Below are 23,571 nucleotides of genomic sequence, written 5' to 3'. Positions count from 1 at the left end.
TCCTTTCCTATAGTGGACCCTCTGAAGGGTTTTTGAGGAAAAAATCAATAAAATCCCAATTTCAAGCATGTTTTTGTCTGCAAATCTTTTATTTGACGTGTTTAGCATCATTTAAAACAATGTTGACTGACATTGAATTGTCCTTTTTGCCAAAATAAGTGTTTTTAGTTCGACTTCTGAAATCAGCCATGGCCACTAGCATTTTCACAACAAAACAGCATTTCTATTTTATTTAATTTTTTGACTGGTTATTTAACTTCAGTAAGTCGTAATAATATAAGTTTAATTAACTATACTAAAATATAGCGAAAAACTGCTCATTTGCAAGCAAAAATTAGGGGGGTCCAATATAGGACAACGAAAATCCTAACTTTTCCAAAAGTGGACCCCTGTTAATTTAACCTTAAAAAAAATAAAGAAAACTGTGTATTTAAGCAAAAGTTTCTCTTAAACATACAATAAATGCTTGTTGTTATCAACAAAATTGCATATTTTTTTCAATTATGAGTATAAATATAGCTGTTTTCATGTAAAAAGTATCAAAAATGCTGAAGCCGTAAGAATCAATAATTAATAAAGAACTATAGTTAATTGTACTTAACTAAAGCATCATAATCAAATCAATCAAAACATTTTTTGAAAATAAACATGCGTAGTTTTATCAGCAGCTGTAAACAAATCTATTGTTTTGTTTCGGTCAACTATTTATGTAATTTATATGGAAAAATGTGCATCAAAATTACTTTTTTTATCATTTTAATGTTTACAGTTGTTTTTGAAACGTTTTCTTTGATCTTTTTCGGAAATAAATTTGTTTAAGTGTCTGTTAGGTTTTTTGTTGTTTTAAGCCAAATTTGTCAACAAAACATGTTTGTTTATGATGGAAAATCAATCTTTTATTCATTATATCTATCATAAAACCTCCACCAGGCATCAAAACATCAAATATCGGTAAAATTTGGCATAAAAATAATAGATTTCCTATAGTGGACCCGGGTCCACAATCGGATTATGGACCCGGGTCCACTATAGGAAAAGGGGGTCCATAACAGGCAAAAAAAAATTTGTCAAATGGCTATTTTTCTGCTCAAAAACAAATTACTGATGAAACAAATAGCCAAAAATGTTCGAAAGTCCTCAGATTTCATTGTTTCATACAAAGGGTTATGAAAAAGTGTTTAAAATATTGCAAAAAATCAACCGAAATTTTGCGAAGGCAAGCTTGACAATTTGCTGCGTTCTGACTTTTTTTACGTGTTTTTGGATTGTTGGAACTTGTTCTTCTAATTTTACACAAAACTTTATTGACACCAAAACTTCTATCTCTTCACGGTTTTGAGCTTCAAATCATGGAAAAACGTATCTTGGTAACAAGGTCGTACCGCCCCACCGTCACGAAATATAGAAAAATAAACGCAGGATTCGTGACCAGGGAACAAAAGGACCTCTTAGACCAAAGTTTCACGAACATCGAAGAGGGGTCGGGGCAACTGCTGGTTTCTTTTGACTAACTTTTCGTAAGATCAAAATTTCATCCAACCAAAAACAAAAGTCATTTTTCAAAAATATCAAATCAAATCAAACCATCTACATTAACGACCCCCGGGTCTTTTGCTCGAACCTAGGAGTCCGAAGGCTTGAATGGGGAGAGCACCCAAACTTCTTTTTACTCCAAGGAACCTTCCACCCCAGTGTTTGAACTGACGACCTTCGGATTGCGAGTCCAACCGCCGCCAGCGATTCCACCGGAGTAGGCTTGGTTTGGTGTGTTGTTTGTACTTGTGGCATGGAGACGACTCCTACACCTAAACGGCCTAACAACCAAGGCCGGGACCGACATTTTACTTCCTCATCCGATGGAAGGTTGCAGCAGATGGGAATCGAACCCAGAATCATCCGCTTACAAAGCGGACAGCGTAACCATTCGGCCACGCACTGCTTTTCAAAAATATGCAAGACTCAAATTTGAAGTCATATTTGAGCCTTATTGATTTATAATATTCATTGCCATATATGTGCTTTCAACACTGCCTGAGGTACATTCCATCTTAAATTTAATTAACCTTCCACAATAGTTTCTTCTGTCAAGAACATCAAAGGAGAAGCTGCACTTTCTTTCGAAGCCCACTCATTCTCTCGTAAATTACGTTATAATCCCAGAGTGCACTACGTTGCTGTGTTCATTATTTCTTCATTATCGCTCAGCCACCTAATCCCAGCCGGGTCATTACTGGCTTACCTTCTGACCCGGCAGGTTCTTGAGAAATTCCCTCAACAGTGCACGGACGCCGTTACGCCTTCGCCAACAAGGATCAGCGGAAATCTTTGTTGTCATCGTAGTAATAATTCAGAAACGCCATGAACGACCGACTCGTAACCTGAGCAAAACTTTCCGCCAAGCTGCTCTCATGGTGCACGCCAAGTTCGCGAAGATCAGCCAAAGAAGAAGCACCTGACAGCAGCTGGGGTTAAAGCTTTAAGCTCGGTACACCCCAGGGAGAGAGACCGAACATCATCTGCTTTTCTTCAGTCTCATCTTGTTGGTATTATGCTTTCTTGTCACTTTGTCATATGAAAAAGCTTGTCTCAAAAACTAGTTAAGATTCACAATTAATCTAAAACCTGCTTTAAATGAGGCAAGCAGAAATACTCGAAATCAAAAATCGGTATAAAAAAAAAACAATATTTTCACCAAAAAATTGATATGACAACGTAGCACAATCCCACAGATGATCTGCTCCGGCGAACTCCGGTGTCTTCTGTCAGCCATTGTCTTACCTGCACTTGACCTGGCAACGAGCGCAGAACACACCTCTTTACCTTACAGACCTAGCCATCTACGGCATAACTCTCAGTTCAAGACGGAGAGGAAATTCTGCCTTAAACAAAGACGACGACAATAATGCCACCTGGTTTTTCATTCCTCCTCGCGAGGAGGGCAGGGAGTTAAGGGCAAGAAAGCACTCTCAGCTCTGGCAGGCTTCTGCGGCGATATCCAGCAGAGTCGTTGTTGGTGTAGTTGCTGTTGTAGGCATCGTCTCTTTAGTCGCATATATTTATAGTTTTTCATGTATTTATGGGGTGGCACAACTAGTGGGTGCTGTGAAAACTACACGGTAGGTAAAAGTACTTGAATAATATGCAATAAAGTGTTGCAAACTCGACCAATTGGGCAAATGTCAAATAAATTCATGTAATGATTAATCAGAATCTAACAAAAGACATGACGATTGGCTTTCATACTCTGCAGAAAAAAATACATTAGCCCTTTTCGATTTAGTATATAAACAATACAGTAAATGTTACAATGAAATAAACGAAAAAATAAATAAATTAAAAACTGAGCAATTCTCAAAAACTATTTTTTGGCAGCTGTCCTTACAAAAATGGTACAGTTTTACCTCACATAGTGCGCAGGCGTTACGCTTTGTATTTCGTCGAATTCTCAAGCACGACATAATACTTTTGTATTCTTTTTGAAGCATTCAATCTACAATCAGCTTAAAAAAGATTGCAAAAATATTATGTCATTTTAGAGTAATCGGAGAAATACAAAATGTAACGCCTGCGCACTATGCGAGGTTTAAATGTACTTAAATATTCGAAAATGTGTAACTTTTTAATGAATTTTCTTATCAATTTTTATGTCGTTGATTAAGTTGTAAGTATTGTTGTGGACTGTCCTGAAAAAAAAGTTTTACGGAAAAAATTGCCATATTTTGAATGAACATAAAAACTCAATTTCCAAACATATTTTTTTTTTATTTTTGAGATTTTTTTAAATGTTTTATTGGACCAAAACCCACAACTTTTGAACCATAGAGAAGTATGGTCAAAAATTCTGCCGCCAAGTTATGTTTTTTTAATAAAAGTGAAATTCAACGCGCAACCATTTTGCCTGCACTTATAAGAATTGCACAATAAGAATTTGGCATTGTGGAAATTGCTGTCAAAATATTGTTAATATCATTGATTTTCTGAAATTTCTAAAATATTCAAGCAAATTCGATTGCAGACTACATAGTAAAAAAATGATGGTAGTATTACTTCTGGGAAGGGATACAGTTTATATATCACAAAAAATGTGTAATTTTACCAGTTTCTAGTTTAATGCCATTTTTTAGTCTAAATTGAGATAAAATTACAACATTATAGAGGTACCTTCCAAAATTACACATTCCAAATTTACAAAGTTCACGTGTTTCTGGTACTATGGACTATGGATGCGGACATAGATTTCATTTTTTGCCTTCCTCACTGAGGTAAGGCTATAATCCTGCTCGAAAAATGAACTTTTGAAAAACAGCTCGTAGACCTATGTTCATGTATACCTATCGACTCAGAATCGAAAACTGAACAAATGTCTGTGTGTGTGTGTGTGCTCAAAATTCTTGCCAAGTTTTCTCGGCACTGGCTGATCCGATTTGAGTCAAACAAGTTGCATTTGATCCGGTTTGGTGCCCCATACTGCGCTATTGAATTGTTTGAAGATCCGATAAGTAGTTTAAAACTTATGTATAAAAATGTGGTTTAACAAATATTCGGATCTCATTTATATGCATGTAAACGATGTCCGGATCCTTCATCCGACACATCGTTGGTTAGTTAATTAAAAGACCTTTCCAACGAGTCCAAAACATTGAAGATCTGGCAACCCTGACTTGTGATATTACCACTTAAGTGATATTTATGTACTTTTTTGATTCCGGATCTCACTTAAACGCATGAAAACTATGTCCGGATTCATCATTCGACCCATCATTGGTTAGGTAATCAAAAGACCTTTCCAATGAGTCCAAAACATTGAAGATCTGGCAACCCTGTCTTGAGATATTACCACTTAAGTGATTTTTATGTACTTTGTTGATGCCGGATCTCACTTAAATGTTTGTAAACTATGTCCGGATTCATCTTCCGACCCATCGTTGGTGAGGGTGTCCAAACCTATCATGGAGGGCCTCATGGCGCGGTGGTTAGCGGCTTCGGCTGCCGATCCCTCAGTTCCTCAGTTGGGGTGCAGGTTCGATTCCCGCCTTATCCTCCAGGCCTTCTATCGGATGGGGAAGTAAAACGTCGGTCCATTTGCTTAAAAGAGGTTTTGGGTGACTCACCACACATAACCATCGGACGCCTAGAAATGAGCAGAAACTTGCAACAGAGACCACAAAAGAGCTTAAAGTGGATTGCTTTGCTTTTACCCATCATATTACCAAAAGTTGGTAAAAAGTGAGGAAGGCACCAACCACATAGGTGGATTAATTTAGTTTTTTAGTGAGGTTCCATACACCATAGTAAGATAAGGTTCTTCAATATTACCAAGCGTTCAGCAGCAGGACATGACAGTCATAACTAGAACTAGGGTTGCCAGTACTTCGGACTTTAAAATTCTTTAGAAAGATAAAGTATTAAGAAAATCTATTGGCAAAAGCTTAATTAATTGCTTTTGTTTAGAACCCAACAACGATGGCAAAGTACCATGCGTTTTCTTCAAAATATTTTTTTTCTTCACTTATTAAAAAAAAAGAAACTTGATGTAGCATTGCTCCTACTTCAATCTAGTTCAAACAGTAACACTCCATCGGTAATCGGATCCTCCAACTTCTCCAAACTGAACCTACCCCAATCGCTTCGGCCGGCACTGTCGTCACTCCAAGTCGTTGATATTTATGTAAGGAGAAGTCAGGCAGCAGTGCTCGTCTCGTCTCCGCCGTCCCTCGTATGTTGTAATACCAGCCTGTCCCAGACCAAAGGGAGACCAGGAAGGAGTCTCGGCCGCCCCCCACTCTGCTTCAAGTTCTGGGGAGGGATTTGTTTGGAACAGCCCAGCACGGCGGGCAGGTCGTCGTCGTCGTGAGCCGTGTGCTTCATTAGTCCCGAGGACTCGCAGCGGTGCGGATAGTTTTTCCTTAAATTAAATTAAACTGGAAGCTTTCGTTGGTCGGTCGGTTCGTGAGGCTCGCGCTGGGGTGGAACCGGTTCACGCACGGAGTGCCGGCGAAGTCCTTCCGGGAAGGTTGCGTTCAATTTGACGTTGGAGAGGTTCGCGAACGGAAGCAAAGTGTAAATTGTTGAGTGGAGAGAGCCTCTAATTGAAATATTAAATTAATCAGTGCGCGTAAGTTCCTCTCGATGGTCTCAACCGAGTGAGTCAAAGGTCATCGACGGAGGATGCTCGAGAACCGATAATGGACCATCTGTGACTTGCTTCATTTCTGCAGCCTAGCGAAACGAACAAGTGCAAATATAGTGTGTCACGACTCAGTGAGGTTCATATCGTGCCAATATAGTGCAGGAAGAAAGCCATTTCCCATTTGCTGTGTCCCCCAAGTGATTGTGTGAGGGGTATGTTGCACAGTGGAAAAAAGTGATTACGTAACTGAGAAGTTTTCGTGCATCGAGGCCATTACAGCGAGGCAGCTCACGAAATTGAAATTTTTACATCGGGGAAAGGTCGAGCAACTCTGCTGGCAGAGCAGTGACGGAAGCAGAGTTACGTTCCTTTTCAATTCCCCCACTTGAGGCGAAAGTGTTCTTCTGCCACGTCCCTTACAAAGTGAGTGTTTCCGACGACGGGCTGACTAACGAGCAATAAATACCCTAAAAGCAGCTCAATTTCCGCTCAGCTTTTCGAATACGTGTCTTATCACCTCTGGAGCAGCTATAGCAGTGACACGAACCTGCATTCGTTCTTATTTAGACGAGAGACTTTTCGATTCTCCTTCAACTGAATATTTAATTAAAGTTGGTCCGTACTCTCGTGCCCTAAGACATTAACACCTGCACTACCAGCCCAAAAATATGTTGGTAGTCTGCGTTGTGATGCGTTATGATGCCATCCTATTCTCGCTTGAATTGGATTTTTTTTAAATATAGACTCAAACAAACATTACATCTTCTAAATAGGAAAATCTAACAGAATCGTAAATCCTAAGTTTGCACCTTTGTAATTTAGGTGATTAGGTTCCTTAAAACAACTGAAAGGTAACATGGGGCAAAAGTCAGCACAAATTATAGGCTTCCCAGAGCTATGTTTAGTCCGTCGTGGTCTTTATGTGTCAAGGACGAGCTCCCGGTATGGTGCTGCCATACGGTTTATAATTTATTCAGCGCATTCGCTTGAAACATTGATTCGGAAGGCAACGACGGCGTTCTCCGGTAATGGATGGAACAACAGCGCAGCCCAGCGGTCGTTAGTTGTTTAAGGGAAGACTTCAGCACTGAGACTTGAAGCAAGCAGTGTGCGAATGATTTGAAATGTTAACGTAGATTAACGACGATATGCTAGATTTTGACGGAAACAGTTTCTATAAAGGCAGAGACGGTTTTGTTTCAAAAATTCATTTTTCACCGTTGAATTTCTTAAACCCCTGAAAGTAAAAGTAGGCGACTCTAGATTAAAACTAACTCTTCCCATACTTCCACCAAAACATAAATCGGTGAACTTTTTTTTATAAATGGCATTGCAAATTTATTCAACTTTTTCTTCATCCACGTGAGAGGTACTTTTGTGACTTTTACCAGCAAATTTACCAGTTTTTGGGTCTCGTTTTACCGTTAATTGCAATAATGAGAAAAGACTTCGATCGCTGACGAAGATTAAAAAAGTACGGTGCGTCTCCATTGAATGAGTTTCGTCAATGTTTTTTTTTATGGAGACGCATGATCACCATTATTATCTTTGTTCTAGGTCAATCTTCTCGATATCAATATTCCTCTAGCTGTAAATAAATGTTTTAGTCCCTTCAAGAAGTATGCTTTGATTTTTCGTTCTATAACTTCCCGCTCTCGACGTTCCCTTCAATATCGACAACGAGAGACTCCGCTGTATGTTCCAACTGGCAAGGTTAATATTTCAAGATTAATATTTTGAAACACGTCTGGGGTAGGCCACAGAAGGTCCATGCACTATTTTTGGAAAAAAAGTATTTTACTTTAAATTTCGGGATGGCTTTGACAGGCATATTTATGTGTCAAAACTGTTGAATAGACTGTAACTAAGGCAAACTTAAAAAAAAAAATCAAAATTAAAAAAGATCCAGAAAGGGCTTCAAGGGCAGCAACATGAAATTTCACAATAGAAACATGCATAACAATGTTTATTCATATCCATACTTTTTATAAATAAAGAAGGTAATATGTATTTAAAAAAAGTTTTCGAGTGATTTTATAGTCTGTTCTCAGTAAGAAAGGCGAAACGCAACAAAGTCATTCTAATGACCTTCCATCGGATGGGGAAGTAAAACGTCGGTCCAGGCCTTGGTTGTTGTTAGGTCGTTAAGTCATTCCAGGTGTGGGATTCGTCTCCCTGCTTTAAAAACAAAACAACACACCAAACCAAGCCTGCTTTGGTGGTATAGCTGGCGGTGGTTGGACTCGCAATCCAAAGGTCGTCAGTTCAAACCGTGGGGTTGAAGATTTCTTGGAGTAGAGAAAGGTTTGGGTGCCCACCCCATTCAAGCCTTCAGACTCCTAGGTTCGTGCAGAAACTTTCAATAGAGACCACACAAGACCTGGGGGTCGTTGGTGTAGATAGTTTGATCGGTATTTTTTTAATGGCGCTGGTAGTAACGTTCCCCGCTCAAAATATAAATAGACTATTACTATTGTGATCGCTAGCAAGAAACAAATAAATCCATCTTTAATGCACTCAACCAACAGGATAATAATAGAAATTCAATAACAGACCACCTGCCCCGGTGCGCGCCGTCCCCACAGCCGCATGGCCCGATGGATTGGTGGCACATCTGACAAAAATCGATGATAACACCGAACTGTCGCTAAAAATAAACCAGGTCCCAGCCCACCAGAAAGACACCCCTCTTTACCTCGATGGGGACATCCAATTTATTTTGTTTTTCTTATTGGAGTTTTATTCGAGGGGGATTAAGCGGGTAAGGCGCAAGTTTATCGGTAATGACCTTGATTTCGTGGTTCAATCAATGATCCAATTGGTACTTTTTGATGGTGAATTCATGGTTATAAATGAATTTTCAGCAGTCATTAGCGGTTTCAAACTTTGAGTTCCCCTCGGCTATTTATCTTGATTATACAACCAATTTAAGGTTCAGAACCGAAAAGTCACGACATCATCACCCTCGCGGCTTAAAAGGCCTGACCGGTGCTTAACCCCAATTAGTAAACCAATCAATTAATTTGTGGAACTTTCGCCACTTGCCACGTTTTGTCCCTGGGCCATGAACAGCCACGCCAGGCTGGGTGGTTTGATGAAAGAGCTCTAATTAATCACGCACCAGACAGAGGCACGGCGGCGCGCGAATCCCTAAAAGCTCGCCCTGAACAACAGGCTGTAAATCATTTGTCTCCTCGTCCCAGGCTTCAGCTTCAGGGAGCACGATAGAAGAGCGCAAACTGCACGTGCCCTGAGGATGCTGGTAAATGACCACGTTCCGCAATCGTGTCATGGACGTTACTTAAGATTTTGGTGGAACGTCAGTTGTCGTGAAGTACGGCTTTTGATACAAAATAAAAATATACAGCTTTAGTTAGACTTAATTATCATTTTCTTGATAATTTTAAATTTAATTAGTGATCTAATAGGGGTTCGACTGTTGTCCCAATGAAGACTTATTGCAAGTCACCCTCACTCAAGCGGCATTGAGTGGATCAACAGAGTCGTGACACTGACAATCACAGACTCACCAACCATCCGAGCTGCTACTCAACTTCATCATGTCGATTGTCGATTCGAGAGAAGCAGGCGAGAAATGTCAGCAGGGCATCTGCCGTGGCACTTTGTAAGGAATCTCAAGTATTCCGACCCCGCATGAAGTTGTCATGCTTAGCAAACGGAAAGGTACTCGTTTCAGAATGAGAGAAGGAAATGACGAAGGTGGAACAGTGAAATAGGCCATCAAATGAGATTGAATGGAAGAAGTTTTAACACTTCAGCAGTAAGTCAATTAGCGAAGAGGAAAAGTTTAGTTGTTGACTCTTGCTATGGAATACTGGTTCAATCAATTCGCACCCTTCAAAGTGCGCCCACTGAGCCAGATCGAGGCTCAATCCAAAATTATCGGTGGGCGTAAACACTTAGTACACCCTTTGGACACTTTACGCATTTTGTGATTAATCATCCGACAGATTGACAGTTTGACGAAAACCAATTCTTAGGTTTTGTTCAGGAATTTAACTCATGAGCAACTCTCTACGAAATCGGCCGATTTCGTCCATTTTTATTTTTTGTATTTTTTAATTTAACTCAAACTTTGTGGGGGCCTTCCCTATGACTTAATAAGCTATTTTGCGTCATTGGATCACCCATACAAGTCTCCATGCAATTTTGGCAGCTTTCCATACAAAAATGGTATGTAAATATTCAAACAGCTGTAACTTTTGAGTGAATTTTCTGATCAATTTGGTGTCTTCGGCAAAGTTATTGTTGAGGACTTTTGAGAAACAAATAGGTACACGGAAAAAAAATTGCAGATTTTTTTATCAACTTTTTTTCACTTAAACTCAATTTCCCAAAATACGTATTTTTTTGATTTTCGAGATTTTTTTATATGTTTTAGGGGACAAAAATCCGCAACTTTTGAGCCATAGAAAAACATGGTCAAAAAATCTGCCGCCGAGTTATGATTTTTTGAAAAAAAAGTGATTTTTGGAAAAAAATCGAAGTTTCATGCAAAAACAAGTTTGACATTACTTTTTAATGCAAAATTGAATTTGCAATCGAAAAGTACTTTACAGATTTTTTGATAAAGGGCTCCGTTTTCAAGATATAGCCACCGAAAGTTTGATTTTAGCGAAATATTTGCAGTTTTTTAATTTTTAAAAATAGTGACCATGAGTAACCATTTCTAAATTTTTTTTTTTAAGTTCAGAAAATTTGCTATAAAATTGTCATAGAGACATTGAAGAATGGACCTCGGGTTACTGAGATAGAGCCGCTTTAAGAAAAAGAAACACGAAAATTGAAGTTCTCAAAACCTCACCAAAACAACACACCATTTTCTAATGACGATATCTCAGCAATTAATGGTCCGATTTTCAATGTTAGTACATGAAACATTCGGGAAATTTTTCGATCTTTTCGAAAAAAATATTTTGAAAATTTTCAAATCAAGACTAGCATTTTAAATGGGCGTAATATTCAATGCTTGGTCCTTTTAAAATGTTAGTCTTGATTTTAAAAATTTCAAAATAGTTTTTCGAAAAGATCGGAAAATTTTACGAATGTTTTATGTATTAACATTGAAAATCGGACCATTAATTGCTGAGATATCGTCATTAGAAAATGGTGGGCTGTTTGGGTGAGACTTAGAAAACTTCAATTTTCGTGTTTATTTTCCTTTAAGCCGCTGTATCTCAGCAACCAGAGGTCCAATCTTCAATGTCTCTTAGACAATTTTATAGAAAATTTTCTGAACTTTTCAAAAAAAAAATTTGAATCGGTCACTCATGGTAACTATTTTTTTTAGACGTTCCGAGAAAAAAGCGTTGTATTGTTTGACCTTGAAAATAATAAATACGTTTTGTTTGGCTGACCTTCTGAGCAATGCCTCGAAGTTTGGTTGAATTTGGTTGCTAGAGTCCCGAGTTATGATTACAAATGTTTGCGGTAGTCGGGCATGTACGTGTGTCAAACGCGATCTGACCTGAAATCTCTTTGAACAGTTGTCACACTAACATCAATTTTCAGGGTGTGCCAAAATAGCACGACCAGATCGAAACTGTATCAAATAAAAAGTGACAACAATGCACGGAGTTTTTTTTCGATTTTTATTGAATATCTCAAGACTGGAATCGAATTTTGGGGATCTGTGAAGGTCAAAGGGTGATGCATTGTGAGCTGCACAAAATGGCGTTCTTAACTCCATTTGGTTTAAAAATGCACGTGCGACAAGATAGCACGACAGCGACGATTTACATCAGGGGTGCTCAAAGTTTTTGGAGGCCGGGCCAAATTAAAAGCCCGAATGAGCTTGCGGGCCAAATTTACAAAATAGGTTACACTCAACCCCCGGTGGTTGGTCACTTTTTCGTTTGACACTTTTTTAGTTTGCACCGTTGGTCAAACTAAAAAAAGTCAAACTATAAAGTGACGAACTGTCACTTTTTACACGGCGCTCACGCACACTATCAAAACAAACGTTTGGTAGTGTATGTGAACTCCGTGTAAAAGGGGTGTCAAACTAAAACGTGACCCCGTTCGTTTGACAACAGTTGGTGTCAAACCATCGGGGTTTGAGTGTATAAACAAAATTAAATAACGTTTTGATTTAAAAGACTGGAAAATAAATCTATAAGTTGATTTTTTATTTCTGTTATTTTTTAACATTTTCGTTAATTCAAAATAATAGAAAATACAAGCCAGAATTGCATCATTTCATAGAAAAACAAATAAGAATAAGTTTTAAGCACCCGTAAAGTTAAACTGCAATCTTTATTCTCAACAAAAAAAAAAGATTCGACGAAAAAAAATCATTTTATTAAAAAAAAACATTTATTATTGCAAAATTCACTAAAATTTCAATTATTTTTAATAAACCCAAACATGCTCAAATAATTCTAAACAAAGAGGAATGCATTTTTAATTGATTTCAGCTGATTGCACTTAAATTTCCATTGATTTTTTTTTAAGTTTTTTGAAAAAATATTTTGCTCCTGGTTTTTTGAGCATTTTTTTTTAAATGGAGGGAAAGGGCTAATCGGCAAAAAGCTTTGTAAAATATTTGCAACAGCCTTGATCCTCCTATTTCAACATTTTGCCTGCCTGAATCAGATGGTAGTCAAACAGATTCATTATCTAACTGTAATGAGTTCGAATCCAGAAGGAAGGTTCCTAAGTGCAAAGTAAGTTTGAGGATCAGTTCATGAAAGGGTCATTATTACTTTCAATTTCAAATTATGCAATTATTACATATTTCTACCAAAATCAAATTTGAACGTTTTATAATTACTTTCAAAAATGTTTGATAAAATTTTTGACGGTATTTAATAGTTACTCCCATTGAAACCTTTGAAATTGTTTTAATTTTTAAAATGTTCGAACAAAATATTTGTGTTCTAAAATGGGGATCAAAATATGGATAAGTCATTTTTTATTAACAAAAAAATTAGCATTAAAAAGATTAAATTAATGGTAAAAAAGTATAAAATCACTTTACAAGTGGTCTACAGGCCATTTTACATGATCATTCAAAATGGGTCAGCGGGCCACAAAAAATCACCTCGCGGGCCACGTTTGGCCCGCGGGCCATACTTTGGTCACCCCTGATTTACATGGATGGAATTATTTTGTTGTTGAAAGTCTGTTCCAGTCCTGAATTATGTCGTCGAAAAATCCCACCAATGTACTATCGAAGAGGGCATACAATTTCCGATCTTTTGATCAATTTAATCAAACATTTCTCATCTTAAGAACCGCTATCCAGGGTCTATTGGAATTGTACCCAGGGCAACACCATCGCCACCGGCAACCTGTCTTCAGCATATCAATACATCCCTCAATCAATATCAGGTTTTGGCTCCATGAGGAAGCATTTATTTTGAAGACAAATTTGTGACATTATACCTTCCTTAACTCTCTCTTTCTCTCACACCCACGCCAAGGATCAGCCGAATCAAGTTACTGCCCCGACAAATTATGATGTATGCGACAAAAACATTGTTATGATGAGCGACATCTCCGCTATCAGTCCGGGAAAATCTCGGATGGCATCGTTCGTTCCTTTTTTTCCTTCTGACCTCTCTCGCACAACAAATTGCCCCCAATTCCTTCGATGTCACTCGTATCTCACATCCAAAGGGGAAAAAATAAAGAGTTTTTGTATGACCCGAGAAAGGAGCAAATAAAAAAAAACTAAAAAAAGCAGTTTCGCCGGTGATTTCCCCCGGGGACTGTGTGGCAGAATGTGGCAACGGAGGCAACCCCAATCCCGTGACATGACCGACCGACGTCGAGAAAGGACACAATCAAGGCCGGTACCCTGCCGGGACTCGAGGGCATTTATGAGAGATATCATCCGCGCGCCGGTTGGACCTTCGACCTCGTCCCCCAGCTATGACACCCCAGTTTTGGCCAATAAAAGCAAAGTTGGGATGGTGTTTGCAACGAGGATCGAGAGTGTCCTGTGTTGCTTGCGAGTGGTCCTGCCGGAACATCTGCGGCCATCCTCCTCCAACAAAAGCCATTGAGTGGTAATGTTGGTGGCAAATTTGATGGTCCGCGGCGTAATTAGCAGTACCATTATTGCCGTTGTCACGTAATTTTCAATGAGAAGCTGCTCAAAATGCGAGTCAGTTCGTGCTGAATATTTAAACATTGCGTGGCTGGTCAAATGCTTACTGCAAATTATCGGGATAAATTAAACGCTACATCGATGAGCAAAAAAAATAATCAAGAGTTATGCACTCATCATAGCAATATGCACTTTAGCATACAGCAAAAGTGCATTTTGATTGGTATTGATGACATTTTCATTTAAATTATAAATCAATGTGAATGAGCAGGGAATTGACAGGTGCTGACAATCGGCTTTTTAACCGTTGCTGGTTGGATCGGCGTTAAATTGAATTTTTCAAATCCAATATGATTTATGGGACTGCGAATGACCGCGCAGGTTGAAGCTGCCATACAAAAAAAAATAACATCTTCGACAACGACGGTATTATTTCTGGTCACTCATGTACCTCTTTGGGGCCATTCATAAACCATAAAGTTTGGTGGTTTTCTACTACTCTGAAACTCCGTCCCCAATCCTGACTTTGATTGAAGAGAAAAGGTGTGTGGAGATCAAATCGAGCTCAGTATCCCCTTACAAAGACTGGATGTAAATGTGAAAGTAGTAGTAAGTGTGTGGGGAAAATCGGGACAGCTGTTTCAGCCAGGTTTATACATTGTGATATTTTTGATTAATTTCGGTTAGAACATATACAGACCAACTAAATAAGTGTATTGATTTCCTAATTTGAGACTTCAAGCAGCTGCTGTCCCTATTCAGAATGTAGTTCCAATTCACTCCAGTTGATGGTACTAATTGTCAGCTGACACAAATAAGGATACATGGGGCAAACATGGACAGTATACAATATGCGCCTGATTGGTTGCGAAAGGACCTGGAAAAGAAAAGGAAATTAAATTCAATGGGATTTAACCTGTAAAATCGGTGTGTTTTAGTTTTTGCCATTTTTGAGTCCTTCAACGTTTTTAGATTATTTTTTTTTTGTTCCAGGGTACAACTTTGTCGAAAGCTGAGAAGAGATTTGACCGCTCTAAAAAGTGGTACAGGATTTACAAAATCTTGTCTTTTGTTTTTTTTTTTCTGATAACGTAAAACATGTTCTGGCAACACTCGCTTTTGATGCGCGCTTACGGCCAACTGTGCAACGCATGCTACGGTGCGTCGCGACGCGTAGGTATTTGATTAATTGTACAGTTAAACCTCGCATAGTGCGCAGGCGTTACGCTTTGTATTTCTTCTATTACTCTAAAACGACATAATATTTTCGCAATCTTTTTAAAGCAACTTGTTCGTCATGTTCTTATCTACAATTAGCTTAAAAAAGATTGAAAAAATATTATATCATTTTAGAGTAATCGAAGAAATACAAATCATAACGCCTGCGTACTATGCGAGGTTTAACTATTTTTGTCCAGCGTCGTGTTGTTGTTTTTGTTGTTATGACTGTTGAGAACGAAAGTTCTTATGAAACCGCAAGAAGCTTGCACAGGCAGAATCGATTTTAAGCCTTGCTCGAGTGTAAACGGCTCTCTTGAAAGCGCTGTTTTACGCTCGGATGTTGTGTGAATTTTATTCCGTATTCCGAAAGATATTTCGAGAGACACGCATTTAGTGAGAGTTTCTACTCTCTTTGTAATCAATCACAGGGTTTGGACAATTTGACAATACAATCGGTCATAAACAAATTAATGTATTGCATTGACAACATAAGTACAGTTAAACCTCGCATAGTGCGCAGACGTTACGCTTTTTATTTCTTCGATTACTCTAACACAACAACATATTTTTGCAATCTTTTTGAAGAAACTTGTTCGTCTTGTTACAATCTACAGATAGCTTAACCCCTTCCCGCCCAGAGCAAAATCGGGATTTTTTACAGTTTTCCTTGACATTTTCTGCAGAATTGACCAAATTGGATGGAATTTTAATTGGAGGCAGTAAACATTTTAAATAACACTGTGCAGAAAGAATAAGATCATTTAATTTATTTATATTCGAGAAATTTCAATTTGAAGTGAAAAATTAGTGGTGCTCTGGTGCAACCATGGGCGTTAGAGAGTTAAAAAAGATTGCATAAATATTGTGTCGTTTTTGAGCAATCGAAGAAATTCAAGTTATATCCAGCTCCACAATTGGTCGCGACGAAAAAGATCAACACTTAAGATCCTGCGAGTCACTGCCAAATAGAATACCGGAATCTATGACAGATTAAAAGAGCAGCACCGGTGATTGAATCCCTATCAATGGCTTGCAAAAAAATCAAACCATCCACATTAACGACCCCGGGTCTTTTGTGGTCTCTATTGCAAGTTTCTGCTCGAATCTAGGAGTCCGAAGGCTTGAATGGGGAGAGCACCCAAACCTCTTTTTACTCCAAGGAACCTTCCACCCCAGTGTTTGAACTGACGACCTTTGGATTGCAAGTCCAACCGCCGCCAGCGATTCCACCGGAGTAGGCTTGGTTTGCTGTGTTGTTTGTACTTATGGCATGGAGACAACTCCTACACCTGGAATGACTTAACGGCCTAACAACCAAGGCCATTTTACTTCCTCATCCGATGGAAGGTGCTTGCACCTATTATAAAGTATGATTTAACTTATGGTTATTTTGTTGAGAGCTTTAAAAAAATCTTGTTCAGGCGGGGCAGGTGGTACACTACCATATGGATTTTTAGTATGGAAAAAATACGAAATGCTGTAACAACATATATTATTGGGAAATAAGTACATAAAAGTACTTAAAACTGATAAACAGTTGATACAAAAAATTGTTCACACAAAATATAGTGATACATATTATGAAAATTTAGTATTCATCATCTAAGTAATAATTTTCATCGTAAAGCGATCAAATTTATAGTAAAATATTATTATTTAATCTAAAAATGAAAGAAACGTTTCAAATACATTCTAATCTGATGTATCTAAGTGATAACAGTTCAATTGTTAGCAAATTAACATGTTGCCCCAACGCGTTGTTTTTGGTGCCTTCGGTATGCCCAAAGAAGCCATTTTGCATAATTAGTTTGTTCATATAATTTTCCATACTAATTCGGCAGCTGTCCATACAAAAATGATGTATGAAAATTCAAAAATCTGTATCTTTTAAATGAATTTTTTGATCAATTTAGTGTCTTTGGCAAAGTTGTACACAGAAAAAAATATGTGAATTTACTCGACACGGAAAAATGAATCACATGTAAACACAGTTGATGTAAACTTGAGATTCGACGTAAACGGTTGAATCATACGCAAAATCATGTTTTTACGTATAATTTGTTGCAAATTTACATCATATCACATTTAAATTTAAATGTTTAATGACGTGCAAAAGTGTTACATCATAAATGATGTAACATTAGGAAATATTTTTTTGTGTGTAGGTATGGATACGGACTACACTGGAAAAAAAATTTACACGGTAAAAAAAATTGGTGATTTTTTATTTAACTTTTTGTCACTAAAACTTGATTTGCTAAAAATACTATTATAATTTTTTTTCATTTTTTGATATGTTTTACACAGCAAAAAATCCGATGGTAAAATCGCATGCAAAAGCATGCACATCACCTTCGTCAAAATAAACACTTAATATTACACAATGCATGTACAATTTTTGCAAACACAAAAAAAAAGTTGCAACCGACGGGATTCAAACCCAGCACCAACAGTGAGGACTGGCGCCTTAGCCCACTCGGCCATCAGACCGATGAAAAGTTGGAAGGATAAACGCATATATCAGCTTGACATTTCGGTCAAGTAGGTTTCCCATACTGATGGGCTACATATTTCAGGGCGTAAAATTACATAAAATTGCATAAAATAATGCAATATTTATTTTACACCCAGCACTTTTACACGCAGCTGGATTACTACTTTTTTAGCTGTGTAGAGGACATCAAATGCCAACTATTCAGAAATGTCCAGGTTGTGCAAAAAATCTTTGACCGAGTTATGAATTTTTTAATCAGTACTGATTTTTTCAAAAAATCGAAATATTGGTCGCAAAAATATTTCAACTTAATTTTTCGATGTAAAATCAAATTTGCAATCAAAAAGTACTTCAGTGAAATTTTGATAAAGTGCACCGTTTTCAAGTTAGGTAACTTTTTTGAAAATAGTCGCAGTTTTTCATTTTTTTTAAATTACTGCACATGTTTGACAATTTTGAAAAAAATATTTTTGAAAAACTAAGAAAATTCTCTATGTTTTGCTTTTTAGAACTTTGTTGATACGACCCTAAGTTGCTGAGATATTGCCATGCTAAGGTTTAAAAACAGGAAAATTGATGTTTTCTAAGTCTCACCCAAACAACTCACCATTTTCTAATGTCGATATCTCAGCAACTAATGGTCCGATTTACAATGTTAAAATATGAAACATTCGTGAAATTTTCCAATATTTTCGAAAGAGTATTTTAAAAATGTTTAAATCAAGACTAGCATTTCAAAAGGGCCAAACATTCAATATTACGCCGGAGGCGATTTGATTAAATAGTGTTTTTTAACAATGCACACCTCAAACCAACAACTTATTTGTTATCTGCCAAACATATGAGTACTCCACGAATGGTTCTACGAGTTTAACCCGTTTTAATTTTTAGTGTTCATGCTTCCCCTCGAGTTGAGTCATTTTTGTCCACCGTTGTGGGTCGTTGTTATCTGATACAGTTTGGTTGAAATTCAATCAACATTGCAACATAAATTGTTGGCTTGGTTGCCTCATAACATAACAGTACACAGAAAAAAATCAATTCCCGTAATCGTGAATTAAGTTCACGAATGTGAGATCCACGAAGGAATTTATTCATGAGTATGGTGCATTTGCACCATAAACGTGAATATATTCCTTCGTGGTTCTCATAATCGTGAACTGACTTCACGGTTTCGAGAATTGATTTTTTTCTGTGTAGCATGTCAAATTATTTTCTTTTCTGCATGTTTATTTAAAAAAATATATATATATTTCATGTCTTGTTTAACAATCGCCGCAACGAGGTAAAAGTGTACAGCATTTCCACAAAATTGCGCGCTGATTGCTGATGTTTGCTGTTCGATGATCGCTGGCTGTTGTTACTGCTGTTCTGCCGTTGCCGTTGGCTTTCGTTTGCTATGTTTCCCTCAAAACAACAACAACAACATCAAATTAACAACCCAAAAAACCAACATCGCATATTTTCCACACAAAAAAAACATCCAACAGAAGTCACCTCTCCGTAGCCTGTGTGTGCCGTGCCGTAGTGGATAGCCAAGCAAGATAATTGATTACATTTAAGTTACAGGGTTGTCGTAGTGGTGGCCGGAAACCGGGAAGCGGTGACCCTCGGTGGACTCTCGCCGGACACCCAGTACCAGCTGACGGTCGCGGCGGTCTGGAACGGGAAAAAGTACCGCAGCCGGCCAATCGTATTCAGAACGCTGGGTAAGGAGTTCAGCAATTCTGAGTCTGAACGAAACCTCTTAATTGTCTCTCTCTGTGTCCATCTTTCAGAGCCTCCCAGGACGTCGTTCCAGCAGGACTCCGGTGCGCTCGCTGGCAACAGTGGGCCACCGATTTCGCCACATGCCGACACTGCGCCCTCGCTGAGCGGGTTCGGGATCTTCAGCGATGAGTTCGGCAACATCTCGACAAACTCAACCTCACGTAACGAACTTCCAACGGTGAGTTTCTTGATACGAGTTCTCGAGTTCTGTTGTTATATTGATTAATTTGAATTTCTCTCCTCCCAACCCTAGATCCGTGGCGTCGAGATCGGTATCGTAGTGTTAGTGTTAATAGTGTGGGCTGGTGCGATAGCGTTATTTTTTAACCGATGGGGTAAGATCCGAATGTTGCTTCCATATCAACCAGACTACAAGCAGGAACAGCTCAAAGTTCCTGGGACGGGCGTCTGTGCCAACGGTACCTGCAACGGGCAGCACTCACACCAGGTAGGATAAACGCTTGACGCTTTCTTTGTGTGTTCTTTCACTTTGTTCGGTTCCTGATAACAACAAATCTCATTCATATAAACTCGCTATCACCACTCGTTGCGAATTGTTTACGTACTTTGAAATCTTTTTAACTAATAATTTACATAATTTTCATAATTATCATAACAAAACAAACAAAACTCAGTTCCGTTTCTGTTTTCAGTTTAATCAATTACATTACTTCTCCAGAGAACTCTTCAAACTATCAACTACAACCGTTTTCAACATCTACAAAAAAACAGAACGAAACAACATCCTACAAAACTCATCGTTCTGCGATGGACTTCTCTCTTCATCTTTCTCGTCTTATTGCAATTGTTTTCTCTTTCATACCACATCTGAAAACCACATACTTTGATCAGACACACAAACATACACGTAACACACTACCTTACTTGTTACCACAAAAGACTGCCAGAACTTTGTTCGGATGCACACTGTCTCTCATTGGTGAATTTTCTTTTCTTATTTTTGAGTTTCTACATATCGGTGTGTTTTTAACTCAAACAGTTCCAGGAGCGTTGCAAAATGTTGTACTTTACAGTATTGCAAAGTTCAAATCGGATGGAACGCCATCCATTAAAAATATGGATTGAAAAAATGACAAGGAAAACATTACAATAAAAAAAATCGTTTCCAAGACTTGTAAATGTTATTGTTTGTAGTTGCAATTATTAACAAGAAGCATTTTTCTTTAAAAAAGGATTTTCGGTAAGATTTTTTTACAAATCGGTTTTCCTACAAATATCAATCAAATTTTAACTGCAAGCGATTTTCTGAGTATTTCAAAATTGATTTTAAAATAAAGCTTAAACAATCGTTGTTGGAGTTGATTTGCAAATTTGAATGTAATTAGTGTGACCCTATTTGAAACAACTGTTTGATTTTTTTTATTGAGGATATCGTTAAACCTTTGCAATCAATTTTTGTACACATCTTGGAGAATGTTTGGTAAAAGTATGAACTTATTTGGGGGCCATCCATAAAAACTGGGTGGTCGATAAACGACGTACTTTTAGTATTATAATATCAAATCGTGCCTTATCCAAACAAACATAGGCAATGGGTTCCAATTTCATGATTTTAAATGGCCAAATCAGAAGAGATAATTTCAGGTAAATTCTTGGACTTTGGGCATTCGGAATCGGCTTTGGGTACCCCCGGTCATCCTAAAAAGTGACCAACAATACCAGAAATTCATGATAGGTCATCCCATGGCCACTGGCCTCTCCGGAACCGGTTCCGGATTTCCCTGAGGAACCTATATCATATCAGGGTAAAGCCTATCAATATGAGTATCAACATTTTTCATTTTATCAGAGCATTTCAAATATGGGCAAACAAGAGTGATTCTCAGTAATTTAAGTCATTTTTTTTGCGTGAACTTTGGATGATCTAAAAATATTTTTTTTTTGCAATTCCGTCGTGAAACTACTTACCGTTCCTGTCATTCTTGAACGAAGAAATTGCCTTCTTTTCTGTACCAAAAATAACAGAATCGAATAGCAACACTTTTCAGCACTTGTTTCGAAAAGTAACACTTTTCAACATTTTTTTGATTTAAACGATTTATTGACAAAATACATGAAAATTTGACACAAAATTTCACTCAGTGTGTGTTTTTTGGAATTGCAAAAAATGTTGTATGGAACTCGTTGCAAAACTTGATTTTTTCAGCACTCTTCGTATTTATCCAACTCGGTGAACCTCGTTGGATAAATGTACGACTCGTGCTGAAAAAATCCTCTTTTTGCAACTTGTTGCATAAACTACTATTTTATCTTTATTTCGTCCATACAAGTTTCCACAACATTTTGAGAATTTTTGATATAATAAGGCCGATGCAAATATTTAAAAAAGTTTTTGTCCCTCGGCGCTGGACGAGGTCAAGGGGGGGGGGGGACAAAAAAATAAAAAAAATATAAAAATTTAAATAACAAGCCAAAGTCTTCACATTTAAATGAAAAAAGTGTTTTTAAATGCATTTTACACTAGTTCAGTTGTTTTGCAAACATTAGTTTTCAAAAAATCTAAGATCTGACAAAAATAAAAATTGTATCGAAAAAAAGATTTTGCATCGAAAATTTTCAAAAAATCTTAAGATTTTTTAATAAACCCAAACATGCTAAAAATGATTTTAAACGCAGAAGAATGTATTTTAATTTGATTTCAGCTGGTTGCACTTGAATTTTCATTGCAGTTTGAAGTTTATTGTAAAAATATTTTTTTTGCCCCCTGATTTTTCGGGCCAATTTTGAAGGGGGTGGGGGGGACAAAAACTTTTAAAAATATTTGTACCAGCCTAATGTTAACAAATAATTAAAAAAGTGATCTTGCGCCTATATTCCCGATCAAATCGGTGTCTTCAGCTTAAGTTTTGATACAAATTTATTTGAAAAATATCATAAATTAAAAAATAACAATTTTCTATTTTACCAGGATCTTCAACATTTCAGTGCCTGTAGCACAGCAATGTTTAAACTTTTTAAAACTTTTTTTTATAAATTTCAAGAGGTGATCATTATTTCAATAGGTTTAAAAAGCCATGTTTTAATTTGATTTGTGCATAGAAAAGAATAATTCTGATTGTTATATTATCAATAGTCAACAATAATTTAAATATACATGCGATTTGATGTAAATTTACAACAAATCATACGTAAAAACATGATTCAATCGTAAAATTTGTACGTGTGATACAGACGATTATATTGGATCTTAAGTTTACATAAACAGTGTCGAGTAAATTAAATTTTTTTCTGTGTATATCTAGAGTTATTTAAAAAAATCCAATAAGCTTTTGTGTTTCATATATTTAGAGCACCTTTAAAAAAAACTCTTGAAATATATTCTTAAATCTAGTAAAAATCGACAACACTGAACTTTGACTGTCTTGTGACGAAGCTCGAAAATAGGCATTTTGCAAGTGAGCAGTTCTCTCAGATTTCGGTCATTCGATTTTTTTTTATATTTTTTAATCCGACTGAAACTTTTTTGGTGCCTTCGGTATGCCCAAAGAAGCAATTATGCATCATTAGTTCTATTAGCCATTTTCGGTCAAAGATTTTTTGCACAACCTGCAAATTTCTGAAAAGTTGGCATTTTATGTCCTCAAAAACATATAAAAAATAGTGTTTTTTGCAAATCAAGTTTTAGTAACATAAAATTAAATAAAAAATCACCAAAATTTTTTACCGTGTATCATTTTTTTCAGTGTAGTCCATATCCATACCTGCAACTCTGCCGAAGACACCAAATCGATCAAAAAATTCCTACAAAAGATACAGATTTTTAAATTTTCATATATCATTTTTGTATGGCCAGCTGCCAAATTTGTATGGAAAATTATATGAACAAACTAATTATGCAAGATGGCTTTTTTGGGCATACCG

At 37.2% G+C, this 23,571-nt stretch overlaps 1 protein-coding gene across 3 annotated transcripts in view; it reads left to right on the top strand.

Moving 5' to 3' along the window:
- Positions 1-23,571, top strand: part of LOC120422283 (uncharacterized) — a 211,033-nt gene that overhangs the window by 113,392 nt on the left and 74,070 nt on the right. For 2 of the 3 annotated variants that reach the window (XM_052710157.1, XM_052710159.1), the window contains exons 4-6: positions 19,483-19,628; positions 19,698-19,867; positions 19,943-20,137. In XM_052710157.1, the coding sequence (XP_052566117.1) occupies positions 19,483-19,628; positions 19,698-19,867; positions 19,943-20,137 (511 nt within the window). The remainder of the gene's footprint in view (positions 1-19,482; positions 19,629-19,697; positions 19,868-19,942; positions 20,138-23,571) is intronic. The other variant, XM_052710158.1, reaches the window with a different exon arrangement.

This window comes from Culex pipiens, chromosome 3 (assembly GCF_016801865.2).
Source record: "Culex pipiens pallens isolate TS chromosome 3, TS_CPP_V2, whole genome shotgun sequence".
NCBI classification, from domain to species: Eukaryota; Metazoa; Arthropoda; class Insecta; order Diptera; family Culicidae; genus Culex; species Culex pipiens.
The sequence above is the reverse complement of the archived record's forward strand: the minus strand, read 5'-3'. Positions and strand labels throughout refer to the sequence as shown.